The sequence below is a fragment of the Neomonachus schauinslandi genome, chromosome X, assembly GCF_002201575.2.
Source record: "Neomonachus schauinslandi chromosome X, ASM220157v2, whole genome shotgun sequence".
In the NCBI taxonomy this organism is placed as follows: Eukaryota; Metazoa; Chordata; class Mammalia; order Carnivora; family Phocidae; genus Neomonachus; species Neomonachus schauinslandi.
Window position 1 is genome coordinate 15,095,463 of NC_058419.1, and position 16,546 is coordinate 15,112,008.

The following is a 16,546-nucleotide window of genomic DNA, read 5'->3' on the forward strand; positions in this document are numbered from 1 at the left end:
TGGGATCATGACCTGAGCCAAAGGCAGACACTCAACCGATTGAGCCACACAGGCGCCCCTCATTCAGCATTTTTAAACATCTACTGTGTACCTGGAGCTGCTGGGAACAGTGTTAAACAAGATGGACAAGCCGTCTACTCTAGAGAGGTTACATTCTGGTGGAGGGAACATATCAACAAGTAATAATAGTGAAGTGTGGTAAGAGGTAGGAACAGGGCAAGAAGGGGAAGCTTTGAAAACATTCAGCAGGATTATCTAAGCTGATTATTCGGCGGTAGATGTTTAAAGCTGTGTTGAGAAGGATTCGGAAGCTTAGCAGGATCCCCAGCGTGAGGAGGGGCAGTGACTGACGGGGAGGTCCATGCATTTGCCGGTTTAAGGCTATGCTGCTCACATTAGTCTTCTCGTACGTTTCCCAATAGTATGACTCTTTCAACTGGTTGTGAAAATGTTTGAGAATAACAAGATCTCTTGTTCTAGACCAGGTTTGTTTTTTTCAGAGCAGCATTTTTAATGCAAAGTGTTTCTTGTTGGGGACGCATCAGCTTTCCAGACTGTAGTATAGACAGAGGACAAGCGCTCTTTTGTTCTCAAAAGTTCTGTTTTCAAGTATTTTGTACTGCTCATGGGACTGTGTCTGCGCCTTTGCTAGGGGTACTGCAGCTGGATTGTGTAGTGGAACCAGGTCCAGAAAAAGAATTGCTAAAGAATGCAAGTAAACAGGATGTCAGATGTTATCCTTAGCCTATTTCCCTAAACATAGCGTTTTGGCTGCAAAGTAAAATGCCATTCTTCTAGCTTCTGCTTATACATGGTGATGGCTGACAGCAGGCGCGGTCTTCACGTGCTTGGCACATTATCATCAGGCAATCAAGGTGTTCTAGGAGGAATGATCATGACACACCAGCTCTGTGAGACAGGATGAGGACATCTGGCCATTTCTCAGAAGAATTTTCTCAGCCTACCTTCCCCACGAGTCTCAGATCTGTCTGACCTAAGAGCCAGTTGGCATCTTCCTCCTGACAGAAGCCAGATTTTCACTGGGGCTAGACTATTTATTGACAGTGTTTTCCCAGACTGGCCCATGAGTATCTCATTTCCAAGGTCCCCTCTGTTTTCCAAGAGCACTTGCTTCCTTCTCTCTCCTCCCTCCCCAGCATCCTCCTCACTTCCTTCCTTTACAGCTTCTTGCACTGTTGGGGTTTTTTTTGGGGGGGGGGGGTGTTTGTGTGTGTTTCTTCTTCTTTTTTTTTTTAACCCTCATGAATTTGTTTTGCAGGTTTGGAAAAAGAAACCCAGCATTATCCAAGGATTTTTATTCCTTTTATTTCTTCATCTTTTAAGTGTGATCTCTGTGGCTTTAAGGTCCCGTAATTCGAGTGGGTTCCACCGTTATTTAAGAAAAGTTGTCGAAACGCTTTGCTCTGCAAGCCACAGAAGAGAACTTATAAAAACGGAAGGCAGTAGCAGATGCAATTACGGATGTGGCTTAGTCCTTGCAGCTGCCCCAGGGAGCTGTGCGGTCCTCAGTGATGAATCCAGAGGAGCGAATCGTGACATGGCTTATATCCTTGGGAGTTTTAGATTCCCCCAAAAAGACCATCTGTGACCCGGAGGAGTTCTTGAAGTCCTCACTGAAGAATGGGGTAGTGCTGTGCAAACTGATCAACAGACTTAGGCCGGGCTCTCTAGAAAAGGTAAGGGAAATGGGCAGTCTCTTTGGGATTGCTCACCACCAGAGAGCAGCAATAATGTAACCCTTGAGATGTTCTGTTGCCCGGGCCATGGGACTTGCCCCCTTGAATCTCTTCCTAAGAGTTTGGCCTTCTCTCGTTGTTTTTGTTGTTTGAGAAACTCAGAAAATGAAAGGTTATCCTCTCGCAGTTGGGCCCCCAAAGATAGTAAAACCGTGATACACCGTTGGTGCCAGGGGACAAGGAGAAAATACCCCTATCGTTTGCTCCGTCCAGAGATACGTGTTCTACCTCCCCATGTACCAAGGGAGTGTTTTGAACTTGGGGTATATATGAGTCTGCGTAATAATGGGATGATTTATGACAGATATTGATGGTATTTATTGACAGTTTGGCTAAAATCAATGTCGATTTTCTGCTCAAAGAAATAAAATACCCTTTGAAACAGGCAACCAGGAGAAATAATCCAAAATGTCAGAAAAGGTTTGCTAAAACAGTAGAAACCAGATATGTGTTTTGAATGCAACATGTGTTCAAAGTGAAACTAACCTTACCCTCTTCTAAAAAGCCAAAAGTTTTAATGTTGGAAAGCCATGATCACGAGGATGGGTAATTTCTAAAGTAGGCACTTTAAGTAAGTTAAAAGGTTGAATCCTACAGCTCTTTTCTTAAGGTTAGCAAGGGATGTGACTGTGAGCATAACCTGAATTCTTTTGCCTTCTTGAACTAGTTTGTATTTTTATCGAGCAAATTGATTTCCTTATAAGTTTCCTTAAACTTGAAAAAAAGAAAAACAGTACTAAAACGGTACTACAGCATACAGAACTGTTCCCAAATGTAGCAAACACTAAATGGGAGAACAGGATTTTAGTAAATTATCATGGGGGAGGAGGGAGCAAAGTAATAGATTAAAAGCAAGAACCAAAGCTCAAAAAACAGTCTGGATCCAATTCACTACCCCCACACTTTGGCAGAAGGCTAAAAAAGGGTTTGTCAGTAGAGATAGATGGTTTGGGACTGAAAGTTTGGTGACATTTGAAAGAGACCGACCGTTTAGACTGTTACATCACTTCCTCCAGTGGTTATTTCTCTTCCTGGATTGATAGCAATGTGGCCCCTGCCTTAGAAAGCCTACCTATCTAGTTATCAGAACATGAGGACTATGGTATGCTTGGCATGGGATGACAGTGTCCAAATGACCTCTGACTCTGTTTCTCTAGTACTGTTCGGAGCCCCAAACGGAAGCTGATTGCCTCAGCAATATCAGTGACTTCCTGAAAGGATGTGCGACACTTCAAGTGCAGGTAAGCCCGCCCGGGGTGCCTCGCCCCACTGGTGAGCTGGTGAGGATGGTGCTGTATGGCAAGTCCTCGGTTGATCTTGACCGTCACACCGGGGTAGCATTTTATGGAAACCATGGTTAAGATTGGTGGTCTCCAGGGGTGGCTTGCTAGTTTGTCTTCTCCGGAAACCAGTGCCAAAAGCAAACCAAACCAAACCAAACCAAATCAAAACTCAGGATAGGATTATCTTTTAATACAGCATCCGAGCCCTGAAAGCAAGGCTTCCGGTGACAGAGGTTGTATGGGGTGCTTCCCTGTTAGGGGGAACTGGCTGCTCTAGGGAGTCACTGTAACCCCCCTGAGTTGGGAAGAGAAGAAAGCATATTGTCACTTTTTCCCATTAACACTTTATGTATTTTTTTTTTTTGAAGATTTTATTTATTTATTTGACAGAGAGAGAGACAGCGAGAGAGGGAACACAAGAAGGGGGAGTGGGAGAGGGAGAAGCGGGCTTCCCGCGGAGCAGGGAGCCCGATGCGGGGCTCGATCCCAGGACCCTGGGACCGTGACCTGAGCCAAAGACAGATGCTTAACTGAGCCACCCAGGCGCCCCCCACCCCATTAACACTTTAGAACAGAGGCCTTGAAAATCCCAGAGAACCTGCCCCTGTGGTAGAAATTGTGTATTAAATTACATTACATTGTTTTATATTATATGGATCCTTAGAGTACGTATGGGGGTATTGCTGGAAAGGAGGTGATACTTTTGTCTGAGTGTCAAATTACTTAACTTCTCTGTTTCTGTGTGTCTATGTGTGTGTGTGTGTGAGACATCTTTATTTGCAGAAGCAAAAACCATGGAAACAACATCAGTATCTAGCAATAGGGGAATAGTCAAATAAGTTATAGTACATTCAAATGATGCTGAAGTCTTATACATTCATTCAAAAAAGATTGTAGGTTTTTAAAAATTGTAGTTGATATATAATATTATGTTAGTTTCAGATGTACAACGTAGTGATTCGACAATTCTATGCATTACACAGTGCTCACCACAGTAAGTGTACCTACCATTTGTCACCATACAATGTTACTATAATATTATTTTTTTAAAGATTTATTTGGGGGCGGGGAGGGACAGAGGGAGAGAGAGAATCCTGAAGTAAACTCCCTGCCGAGCACCGAGCCCGATGGGGGGCTCGATGATGGGCTTGACATGGGGCTTGATGCCAGGACCCTGAGATCATGACCTGAGCCGAGATCAAGAGTTGGCTGCCTAACCTGACTGAGCCACCCAGCCACCCCTACAAATTACTGACTATGTTCCCTATGCTGTACTTGTCATCCCCGTGCCTTACTTACTTTATAACTGGAAGTTTGTACCTCTTCATCCCCTTCACCTATTCTACCCATCCCCTCAGTCCCCTCCCCTCTGGCCACCACCAGCTTGTTCTCTGTATTTAGGAGTCGGTTCTGCTATGTTTGGTTTTGTTTTTCAGATTCCACATATGATTGAAATCATATGGTAATGGTTTTTCTTTGTCTGACTTATTTCACTTCGCATAATACCCTCTGGGTCTGTCCATGTTGTCACAAATGGCAAGATTTCCTTCTTTTTTTTTTTTTATGGTTGAGTGCATATATACCACATCTGTGTCCACTCATCTGTCAGTGGACACTTGGGTGGCTTCCATATCTTAGCTATTGCAAATAATGCTTTAATGAACATATGGGTGCATATCTTTTTAAATTCGTGTTTTTGTTTTCTTCAGGTATTTGCCTCAGTGTTTTGATCTGTAAAATGGACACAATAATTGCTACCTCATGGGGTTGTTTTAAAGGATCAAATGAGATACTACATAATAATTTAGAGCTGAGAGCTTGGACCCGAAAAAGATCTATGAGATAATGTATGTACAGTGCTCAGCAGAGAACCAGGGACATAAGAAGTATAGACACGTTTTTAGCAGTATTTTTTGTGGAGAAGTATTAGTAGTGGGTTGCTCATGGACTCTGATGCTAGATTGCTTGGGTTCAAACACTCGGTTTTCTCTCAGGAGTAGCTTTGTGACCTTGGGCATGTTCCTTGACTGTGACTCAGTCTCCCCACCTATAAAATGGGAATAATAGCAGCACCTATCTCATAGGATCAGTATAAGATGTCAATGAATTCATGTCCCCAGAAGAGTGCCTGGCACCTAGTAAGTATTTCTCCAAGTGTTAGCTATTATTAGTAGTAGTAATACAAGTCGCTTTGCCCCAGATAAACTTGGCTTGCTTCAGAATTTTTCCTAAAGTTAGCTACAGCATCAGGCTATAGTTGTCTCAGAATATTTTCTTCCAGGTGTCCCTATTGCCCACTGTTAGCTGTGTGTCTGTGCCCGTGTGTGTGTGTGTGTGTGTGTGTGTGTGGCTTTTGAGGTAGGTGTAGCCCGAGACCTCTCTATATATCTTCTAGAATAATGTCTCCTATGGAACAGATCATGGTATTTTCTTTTTTATTTGACAAATAAAAACGTGGTGAGGTTGCTGATGATTTCTGCGCTATGAAGCTGCCAGAAGGTATCCTGAGCTTCTTTGCAGTTCTAAGAATACTAGATAATACAGAAACACCTCCTGGGTCTAGCACTGTGGGAGAATGAGTCGTTTCACAGAAGTAGCTTTTTCTGATGATAACTAATGCTTACTCCTTTAAGTACCAATGCTTAAAATATTTTCACCCACTTTGGGTACAAATCTTTCGAAAAGTATATGCTAATTTTCATTTCTTGAATAAAGGCACTGGGCATATTTTTGTCTCTCTTTGATCATTGAGGCTGGCTTGAACATCATAGGGATATTGGAATAAGGTGGTATCTGGCACTATGGCTAAGCACATAACTTTCTCTGGTTTGACAGGCTTGGGTTAGAGTCTTGGCTTGGTCAGTTACTGACTGTGGACTCCGGGAAAAGTTACTTGGCCTCCCTCTCTTTCAGTTTCCTCATCTGCGTAAAGGAGACATTAATAATATCTATTGCGTAGGATTGTTTTAAGGATCAAATGAGATAATGCACCTAAGGCATGAGACTGAAAGCTGAGCCGGGGGCACCCCGCAGCCAGGAGTACTGACCATCCAGTCTCAAGCTCCCAGGTAGCTAGCTAGGAGACAGACCGAGACACAAATATTTACCAAGTTTTTAAAATTAAATTTTTAGACGAACCATGAGAGACGATGGACTCTGAGAAACAAACTGAGGGTTCTAGAGGGGAGGGGGGTGGGGGGATGGGTTAGCCTGGTGATGGGTATTGAGGAGGGCACGTTCTGCATGGACCACTGGGTGTTATGCACAAACAATGAATCATGGAACACTACATCTAAAACTAATGATGTAATGTATGGGGATTAACATAAGAATAAAAAAATTAAAAAAATATTAAATTAAATTTTTAATTGAATATATTTGACATACGGCATGTAAGTTTAAGGTGTATAGCATGTTACTTTGCTATATCTATATATTGTAATATGATTGCTGTTGCAGTGGTATCTATCACGTCACATAATACTAGTACGATATTGTTGTCTATATTCAATATTATGCCGGACATTAGATCACTGTGGCTTATTTAGTACTCATTGCAAGTTTGTGCCCTTAAACAGTATCAATTTTTATCTCCCCATCTCCCCATCCCGTGGTAACCACCATTTTACTGGGTTTTTTTCGAGTTTGACTTTTTTAAGATTTTATTTACTTATTTGAGAGAGAGAGTGAGAGAGTGTGCATGAGAAAGAGCACAAGTGGGGGGAGGGCAGAGGGAGAGAGAATCGCAAGCAGAACTCCCCGCTGAGCATGGAGCCCTATGTGCGGGCTTGATCTCAAGACCCTGAGCTCATGACCTGAGCCGAAATCAAGAGTCAGAGGCTTAACTGACTGAGCCACCCAGGCGCCCCCAGAACACACTGTTATTTATCTAAAGACAGAGTGCTGGCTTGAAAGGGTCAGTTGGGAAATGTAGAAAAATGAAACCAGAGATGGGGCAGCACAGTGACATCTTGAGTACTGGCCGTGGAGCACGGCGGCCCCATTAAAGAGCAACGGCCTTCTGAACCTCTGGGTGGCCAGTGGGCCTCTCCAAGGGACCTCCATCTTTGTGTTCTCAGATGGCTGTAGTGTCCTAGGGTCTCTGGAAGATCACACAGCTAGCAACTGGTCAGGGAGATCTGCTGAGACATCTAAGAAACAAAGCACTCTCTAAAGCACCTCCCCAACTTTGATAGTATCTTTTGGAACACAGAAGTTTTTTAAATTTGATGAAGTCAAATTGATCTATTTCTGTTGTTGTTACTTGTGTTTTGGGTATCATGTCTAAAAAACCATTGTCTAATGCAAGGTCGTGAAGATTTATACTTATGTTTCCTTGTAAGAGTGTTATAGTTTTAGCTCTTACATTTAGGTCTTTGAATCATTTTGAGTTAATTTTTGTGTATGGTGTGAGGTAGGAGTCCAGATTCATTGTCTCTTTTTTAAAGATTGTATTTATTTATTTGAGAGAGAGAGAGAGAGCACAAACGGGAGGAGGGGCAGAGGGACAAGCAGACTCCCCACTGAGTGCAGAGCCGACATGGGGCTCAATCCCAGGACCCTGAGATCATGACCTGAGCCAAAGTCAGATGCTTAACTAACTGAGCCACCCAGGCATCTCCCAAATTCATTCTCTTAAACACTATTTTTGAAAAGACTATTCTTTTCCCCACTCAATCAATTAATGTAGCTGTGTAGTAAGTTTTCAAATCAGAAAGCATGAGTCTTCCAAATTTGTTCTTCATTTTCAAAATCATTTTGGCTATTCTGGATCCCTTGTGTGCCCATATGGATTTTAGGATCAGCCTGTCCATTTCCACAAAAAAAAAAAAAAAACCCCAAAAAACCAGCTGGCATTTTGATAGAGATTGTGTTCAGTCTGTAGATGGCTTTGGGGAGTATTGCCATCCTAACAATATTAAGTCTTCTGATCCATGAACACAGGATGTCTTTCTACTTATTTGGGTCTTTTAAAATTCCATTCAACAGTGTTTTATAGTTTCTAGTGTGCACATCTTATACCTCCTTGGTTCAGTCTATTCCAAAGAATTGTATTCCTTTTGATGCTATTGTAAATGGAATTGTCTTCTTAATTTCATATTTGGATTGTTGATTGCAAGTGTATAGAAATACAATTGATGTTTGCATATTGATCTTGTATCCTTCAGCTTTGCTGAACTTTTTCATTGGTTCTAATGGTTTTTTTGGATTCCTTGCAGATTTCTTGTACAAGATCATGTCATCTGTGCATAGAGATAGTTTTACTTCTTCCTTTCCAGTCTAGATGCCTTTTATTTCATTTTCTTGCCTAAGTTGCCTGGTTAGAACCTTCAGTTCAATGTTGAATAGAAGTGATTAAAGTGGACATCCTAGTGTTGTTCTTAATCTTAGGGGGAAGCTTTCAGTCTTTCACCATTAAGTAGGATTGTTAGCTGTGGGTTTTTCATAGATGTCCTTTATCAGATTGAAGGATTCCCTTCTATTCCTAGTTTTTTGAGGGTTTTGGGGGGTTTTTTTGGTCATGAAAGGGTGCTGGACTTTGTCAAATGCTTTCTCTGTATGTGTTAAGATGACCATTGGTTTTCGTCCTTTATTATCTTGATATGTTATATTACTTTGATTAATTTTCATATGTTAGATCAATCTTGCTTTGCTGGGATAAGTCCCAGCGGGTCATGGGGCTGTATGTGCACATAGAGATGGATTTGTGTACATCTGTGATTATTCTTGAAGCACTTTTCTTCATAGAGATGGAATTACTGTGTCAAAATTTGATAGATATTCTCAAACCCCTACAAAATGCTATCTGAAGCTCTACTACCACCAGTAGAGTAGGAAGTGCCTTCTTCCTCATGTCCCATTATTTATCTTTCATGTTTGCTAAAACGTTGGGTGAAGATGGTATTTCGTTTACCGCTGTAATTTGAGGTTCATGATTCCTAGTGAGTTTGGACATCTTCTGACCCCTTTATAGTCCATTTGTATTTCCTTTTCTGTGAACCAGCTCTATCTTTTTTATTTGTTTACAGAATGGAGAAGGCAGGGAGGACACTCAGGCCTCAAGAGAAGATCTTCTAGAACATATGGGAAAACCCTCATATCTAGGTAGAGTGTCACTAATGTGACCAGGAAGTCCTCTGACAACCTATTTTAGCAATGGTGGTTTTGTTTTCATTCTGCCTTTGAACTTGGGAGGAGGAGGGACAGATACAGTTCTTCTGATCAATTGAGAGTGGCCTGGGGTGATACCTCTTTGACTACACTGTTCTGGCTACAGCCTTCGTGCTCTCCTCCTGGCCTCATCCCCAGCTGGTACTCCTGCTTCGTCCCCTGCCACCTTTACTACAAACCCACTGCCGGGGATACCCTACTATCTCCTATTCTGCTCCTGGGCCAAGCCTACTTTTATCAAAAGATGTTTTGCTCATGAAGGATTTCACTGAATGTATATGAGGCTCAATTAGTGCTTCTCTCTCTCTCTCTCTCCCTCCCTTCTTTCTTTTCTCTCTCCTTCTCTTTCCAGTACCAGCTGGTATCAGTATGGCTTTTCTTTGCCCCCACCCCCTCACTGCCTCCTGTCTCCCTGAGTCACTCCATCTGCCTTGTCACTGGAACAGCATGGGTGCCAGCCCCAAAGTGGGGCCTGTGGGATGGACGATTTGCCGGTTCCCAGGGACTGCTCTGCATGAAGGCAGTTCTGGAAGGAAGGCAGATCTACTAATGACCAAGAGTCAAGGCTAAATCTCCCATAAGAGAGCTCAAGCTCCAGGAGAGCAGAACCATCTTGGAGGAGTGAGGTCAGTAGCTGTAATGGGTATCAATCAGGCCCTCCTTCAAGGCTAAGTCTGCCACCTGTGTGAAGTCAGAGCCTCGCCGCCCCCCCCCCCTTCAGTTGATTCATCTGTGAAAGGAGACTAGAGCAGGGATTGGTAATGTCTAACTGTTGGACACTCTGTTTTTCACTGGCTCAAGTCCATGAGTTTCTGCTGGGCAGAGCTTTGTATATTTAGCTGCTCAATTTGTACTAGTGGGAAGACTAAAGAGGATATCGGTAAGTTGTTTTTTGTTTGTTTGTTTTTCTGTTGAGCAAATCTGACACTCCTAATGGAATTTCCCTGAGTTACACTGACTGACACCCAGGGCTCTGGCCGTCCTAATCTTTTACTGACTGCATCGTATTTCTGTAAAAACTGGACTTCAAGTAAGGCGGTAAATATTCCCCATCTATCATGAACCTTTTTATGCTCCTAACAGGCCCCTTTGACTTGGGTCCTGTTAGGAGAGAGCCTAGGAAGGGCATGCAGGACAGTTGGGGAAGGGACAGATGTGGAGGGCCGCCGGAGAGCGCGTCCTTTCCCGCTGTCTCGGCGGCTCGGCACAGAGCCGGGTGGGGGGGGTCCTAGTGGCGTCGGCGAGCGGCAGGAGGACGCGGGCCGCCAGGAAGGGCTAGTCCGCGAGGCCGGGATTCCCTCCCGGGGCTCCGGCAGTGGCGGGCGTTAGGCCGGGCGCCAGCGGGCCCCGGGCTCGGAGGTTGCAGGCGGCAGCAGCATGCGCAGTGTGGCCGCCGCCGCCGCCGCTCCTCCGCGGTTTCTGCCGCTGCCACGGCTACCCGGGCGGCGGCGGCGGCGGCGGCGGCGGCGGCGGCTGCTGCTGCCCTGCCGCTGTCACTTCCAGTTCCTACTTCGGCGATCCAGGTCCGGGTCACCGCTTCCCCGCCGCTGGCCCGGTCCTTCCAGGCCGCTCTCCCCGCCTGGCTTTGGCTCCCGGCCCGGAGGGGCCAGCGCGCGCAGCCCAGCGGGGTCCCCGGGCAGCGGCTCCCGCCCGCCCTGGCCCGGCTCGCCGCCAGCGCACCCGGCGGGCGCGTCTCCCGCAGCCGCTCGGCGCCGCGCTCCTCCGCCCGCCGCGCCGCACGGCCCTGGAAGCAAGAACTTGAGGGCAAGAATCCGGCTTCCCTTTAGATTAAAAAAAAAAAAAAAAGGCATAAAGAAAATCCTTACGCTGGAGAGGTGGCGGGCGCTGCACGGAGTTTGGAGACGGGCGCCCCCTCCTCGCCCGCGTTCGGGAGCAAAGTTGCAGCCGCCCCTCCCCGCCCGAGCGAGCCGAGCCCAGCTCTCCAGTTTCGCTCGGGTGGCGGCCGCGCTCAGGGCAGGGTCCCAGCTCCGGCTGGGGTGCACGGTTCCCGCAGCCTTGGCACGGGCTCGCCCGCCCGCTCGCCGGCCCCGTGACTCGCGAGGGCGAGCTGCTTCCAGGAGGCGGCGGCGGCGGCGCGGCCGGAGCGAGCGAGCGAGCGAGCAGCGGGAGGAGCGGCGGGCAGCGGCCGAGCCAGGTGACCTGCCTGGGGGCGAGGGGGGGTGGGTCAAGGGAAGGGGAAAACGCGAGGGCCGGGGTGGTGCCGAAGGACCCGGGTTGCAGAGGAGCCGCCCTTCCTCCCCCTGCCGAGGCTCGCAGCCCCAGCCGCGGGGTCGGTGCTCGGCCAGGGCCTGGCAGTGCCCTGGGATCCCGGGGGGCCGGGATGGCGGGGGGGGGTGGGGGTGGGGGACGGGGGACCGAGGGCGCGGAGCGAGGACGCGCCAAACTTAGGGGCGAGTTGTCCGGCTCTGGCCGCCGGCTTTGCAGCGGACAGGATTCCTTCTTTCCCTCGGAACCAGGGCAGGAGTCAACAGTACTATTTTCGATACTAATTTGATGCCTTCCCCCACCACCCCCCACCAGCTCAGTCCCCGGCATCCGCACGTTTGCGGATATTTTCGGCGTCGAGTACACAGGTCTGTCGCAGGAATGGGTTGTGGATGGGGGAAGACCCGTACTCTGCAAGGTGTGCCAACATGCCCGTAGTTAATTCCGAGTTTTCATTTTCCAGTCATTTAGGAACCCAACAGGTATTTGAGCTATTTCGTTTCTTAGCTCTAGAGTGGAGAGCCCTTAAGTTTATCTCTGTCTCTTCAAAAATCTTATTTTTGGTTTGTTATTGTTTTGGGCTATAGGGGTGACTCACTCGAGTTTTTTTCTTTCCTTAACGTGTAGTGGGAATACAAATGGAATAAGGGAACATATTTACCTACGCAACTACTTATGGTTTTGTGAATAAAAGCTTTAGGTAACCCCCGAAGAAATCACGGAATAGGATACATTTTGGTTGATGTTCTGTAAAGTAGTAACAATTTTAACCACAAGATTCTAAGGTCCAAACTGCTTTTCTAAGTTCTTTTTGCCTGGAAAGCCCACAATTTGTCCTTGAACTTCCTATCTTAATTTTGACATTGACCATGGTAAGAGGAGCTTGGATGACATCATTTGCTCCAGCCACAGTTCTGGTGTTCTGTGACTGAGAGCACCTCTCTCCAAAACGTTAAGGCCTGGGCCTGCCCTTGTACTTCAGCTGAGGCATTTCCAAGGATTTCTCTTAAGCAAAGTATTATGCTACATGCCAGGCAGTGCTGCAGTCCCTTCTTACATAAGCGAGCTTCAGGCTGGGTGTGCTCGGAGTGGTTAATATCAGAGAGTTCTCAGTCTTCTGGGGTGGTGGTGGTTGGTGATTGGAGTTTGGAACAAAGTAAATTTGCAGCTTGTATTGTCATCTTGCATTTCTTCGCTGCTTAATTTTTTTAGAATGCCTTCTACCTACCTTATCTGAAACTCACAGTGCCCTTGTAAAGCATGTAGGAAACTGAAAAGTTAGTTAACCAAAGTCATCCAGCTTACCAGTCATAGCATCAAAACTCCAACCTGGATCTTCTGCTCTCAGCTCAGGATTTTGTTTGGTTTGTTTTTACTAAACGATGACATTTTATACAAAAGCGTTTCATCTGGCACATTTTACGGATGGTATGTCTTCCAAGCTATTCATTTTTTCTGTTCTTTTTGCCAACTCACATCTTGGCCTTGTCTTTGCTCGCACAGGGCTGGCGCTGTTCTTAAGGATGAGGGCAGGAGTAAAGCCTTCCAAAGGAGGGTCTGTGGTTTGTATTTATGGACGGTCCGTGTCCTCTCCATTCATCTTCAGGGATAGCAGGTGCTGAATAGAGTGAGCAAACTAGGGCCCAGAAATGTCCGATATTCGTTTGACATCATTAGTCCAGGTATAATATTACTTCAGTCTTTACAAAGAAACTCATTCAGGAGGAGAAATTGGAGAGCGTGGGTTTTGTGCATTTACAGCGATCTGCTCATCACTGTACTTAGGTACTTAGATGCAAAGGAGGAACAGGAGTGGAGTAGCTACCACTTAGCTACCACTTCTTAAGCATCTGCTATATTCTAGGTACTGTGCTAGGTGCTTTAAGTCCCAACAATCCTGGGAGGGAGGTGGTGGTGTGCCCATTATACAGTGGAGGAAACTGAGGTTTGGGGATCATCCAGATAAATGCCCCACACCGTCAGTGCAAATCAGAATGTCCTTGCTGATGGGCCTGACTCCAGAACTCATTCCCTTTGCCATGTGCCAGGCTGCCCCCCAAAAGGAGCTATTGATAAATACAGGAACACCAAGCCCCTGGCTTTTCAGATATGGCTGTACATCAGAGCCATCTGGGGTGCTTCTACAAAATACAAATGTTGGGTTCCCCCACCCCCACCCCACTGAGCTTAACTGGTCTGTAGTGAGGCCCAAGCCTGGGCATTTCTTTTCTTTCTTTTATTTTTAGAGAGGGAAAGGGGTAGAAAGAGGGAGAGGGAGAGAGAGAATCTTTTTTTTAAGATTTATTTATTTATTTTAGAGAGAGAGAGAGAGAGAGAGAGTGCGGGGGGGGGGGGCAGAGGGAGAGGGAGAGAGAATATGAAGCAGACTCCCGCTGAGCACAGAGCCCGACACCGGGCTCGATCTCACAACCCCAAGATCATGACCTGAGTCAAAATCAAGAGTCAGACACTTAACTGACTGAGCTACCTAGGCACCCTGGTATTTCTTTTTTTTTTTTTTAATGTTTAAATAAGCGTCATATTGAAATATAACATGAATTCAGGAAATCGCACAAATTCTAAGTATATAGTTTGATGAATCTTTACAAATTGAACACATCCAGGGCGCCTGGGTGGCTCAGTTGGTTAAGCAACTGCCTTCGGCTCAGGTCATGATCCTGGAGTCCCGGGATTGAGTCCCACATTGGGCTCCCTGCTCAGCAGGGAGTCTGCTTCTCCCTCTGACCCTCCTCCGTCTCCTGCTCTCTGTCTCTCATTCTCTCTCTCTCAAATAAATAAATAAAATCTTAAAAAAAAAAAAATTGAACACATCCATATAATCAGCACACCAATGAAGAAACACAACCTTATCAGCACCCCAAAGCCGCCCTCATGCCCCTTCCCAGACACACCCCTCACCATTGGGCACCACTGCCCTGACTTCTAAGACAATAGATTCTTTTTTTTTTTTTTTCTGTTTCAGTACATTATATGAGTGGAATCATACAGTAGGTACTCATTTGTATAAGGTTTCTTCCACTCAGGGTAACATTTGTCCAAGTCACCCATGTTGTGGATCCGAATGGTTCATTCTTTTTATTGCTAGTTGTATCCCATCCTGTGGATGTACCATCTTTTGTTTATCCATTCACCTGTTGTGGACATCTGGGTTGTTTCCAGTTTGGGGTTGCTGTGAACAGTGCTGCTGGGTGCTGTGCGTGTCTTGTGCCTGGCTTCTGGTGGACATTTCTGTTGGGTTTGTACATGGGAGTGGAACAGCTGGGCCACAGGGTATGTATATGTTCAGCCCGACAGTTTCCCAGAGTCACCATGTCTTGTAATTAGTTTGTTTTGAAAGGTCCCCAAGTGATTGTGATGTGCATCCAGATTTGAGAACCATTTCCACGGTTTATCTAGAGTTCAGCCATCTAGCTACCTCCAGTGTCTGCCACCTAGCTGAGAACCATGAAGAAAGAGATACCAAGCTTCCTCCACAGCCTCAGATCTTCTAGAAAATCTTCTCTGCTGGATTGGGCAACTCTCGTCCCCCTTCCCATAATCCTTTGTGCCAGGCTATCTTAATGCTGGCGGGCCACTCTCGTTATAGGGATCTGTGGACACGTTTATCTCTCTCCTAGTCTTGGCACTTCTCAAAGGCAGGAAGCTGAGTTTGATCATTCTTATAATCCCAGCACTCAATATAACATGTACGCATAGCAGGTACTCAGTAAATGTTTATTAAATGAATGACCAGTAGCATGAGTGAGTGGTGAGGGAAGGTCTGGACTGCAGAAGAGATGCCCCCCTCCCACCATCTTTGCACTAAGGCTTCCGCACTTTATTCCTGGGAGACTGCCTCAGGATCTCACTTGGAGCCTAATGACTTTTACTTATCTAAGCGTGTTGGAATTATGGGTAATCTGGTTGCTCATCCCCAAACGGATTAGAAATAGAAAATTAGATTAGATGAGATAAGGTATGTGGAAGCACTTTGTAAATTGGAGAACAGCATTGAGATAGAAGGCCGTGATAAAGGGAGAAGGGGGGTTGCCGGGGACTAGCCGTGCTGGCAGCGGTAGAAAGAGTACATATCCAGGCACAGCATGGAAGCAGTGAAATCAACAGCACGCCAGGAAAGGAGGCGGGAAAACTCTAGAAAGCAGACCCCCGAATACATAACCATCTGGGGCCCTTTGGTGTGGGGTCAGGCAACTCAGCACATGCTGTGCAGTCCAGTGGCTCGAATTTGTGACTTTCCCTATCTTGGTCTGGGTGTGAATCCTGGTCAGGGAAACCTGTGTTCTTTTTTTTTTTAAGATTTTATTTATTTATTTGACAGAGAGAGCGAGAGAGCACAAGCAGGGAGAACAGTAGAGGGAGAGGGAGAAGCAGGCTCCCCGCCGAGCAGGGAGCCCGATGCGGGGCTCGATCCCAGGACCCTGAGATCATGACCTGAGCCGAAGGCAGACGCTTAACCATCTGAGCCACCCAGGCGCCCCGAAACCTGTGTTCTTGAGGAGTCGCATGCATGAGGAGTGCAGTGCCTAAGAGCCTGGGCTTTGGACTTGAACTGACCTGGGTCGGCCACTTCTTAGGTGTGTGCTAACTTCCGTGGTGGCAGCTCTCTGCTTGTAATACTAGGTCTGTGCTACTTTGTTATTGTCAGGCATGCACTACCCCTTCTGGAAATGAGAGAAAGCAGAGAAAGCATGTGGCACAGTGCCTGGCACTCATCAGGCTCAATGAAAGCTAGTTCCTAACTGGAATTTTAATATATCCCAGTAGACTAGTGTTCATGAATGATAACATAGCGTTATCAAAAAAAAAAAAAGTTCACTTAAGTCTTTAGTTATGTTAAGCAAACTCTTAAGAAGTGAGTCATGCTTTAGAGAGAGATCTTCTTTTGAAATCCTAACATTGAAAACAACTTGGGGGGCGCCTGGGTGGCTCAGTTGGTGAAGTGTCTGACTCTTGCTCTCAGCTCAGGTCTTGATCTCAGGGTCGTGAGTTCAGGCCCCGCCTTGGGCTCCACGCTGGGTGTGGAGCCTAGTGAAACAAACAAACAAAAAACTTGGATACATGGGGCGCCTGGGTGGCTCAGTCGTTGAG

General features: G+C 46.2%; 1 protein-coding gene across 1 annotated transcript in view; it reads left to right on the forward strand.

Moving 5' to 3' along the window:
* Positions 1-1,532: 1,532 nt before the first annotated feature.
* ARHGEF6 (Rac/Cdc42 guanine nucleotide exchange factor 6) overlaps positions 1,533-16,546 on the forward strand; it is a 97,176-nt gene continuing 82,162 nt past the window's right edge. The window contains exons 1-2 of the mRNA XM_044911999.1: positions 1,533-1,697; positions 2,915-2,998. Coding sequence (XP_044767934.1) covers positions 1,533-1,697; positions 2,915-2,998 — 249 coding nt within the window. The remainder of the gene's footprint in view (positions 1,698-2,914; positions 2,999-16,546) is intronic.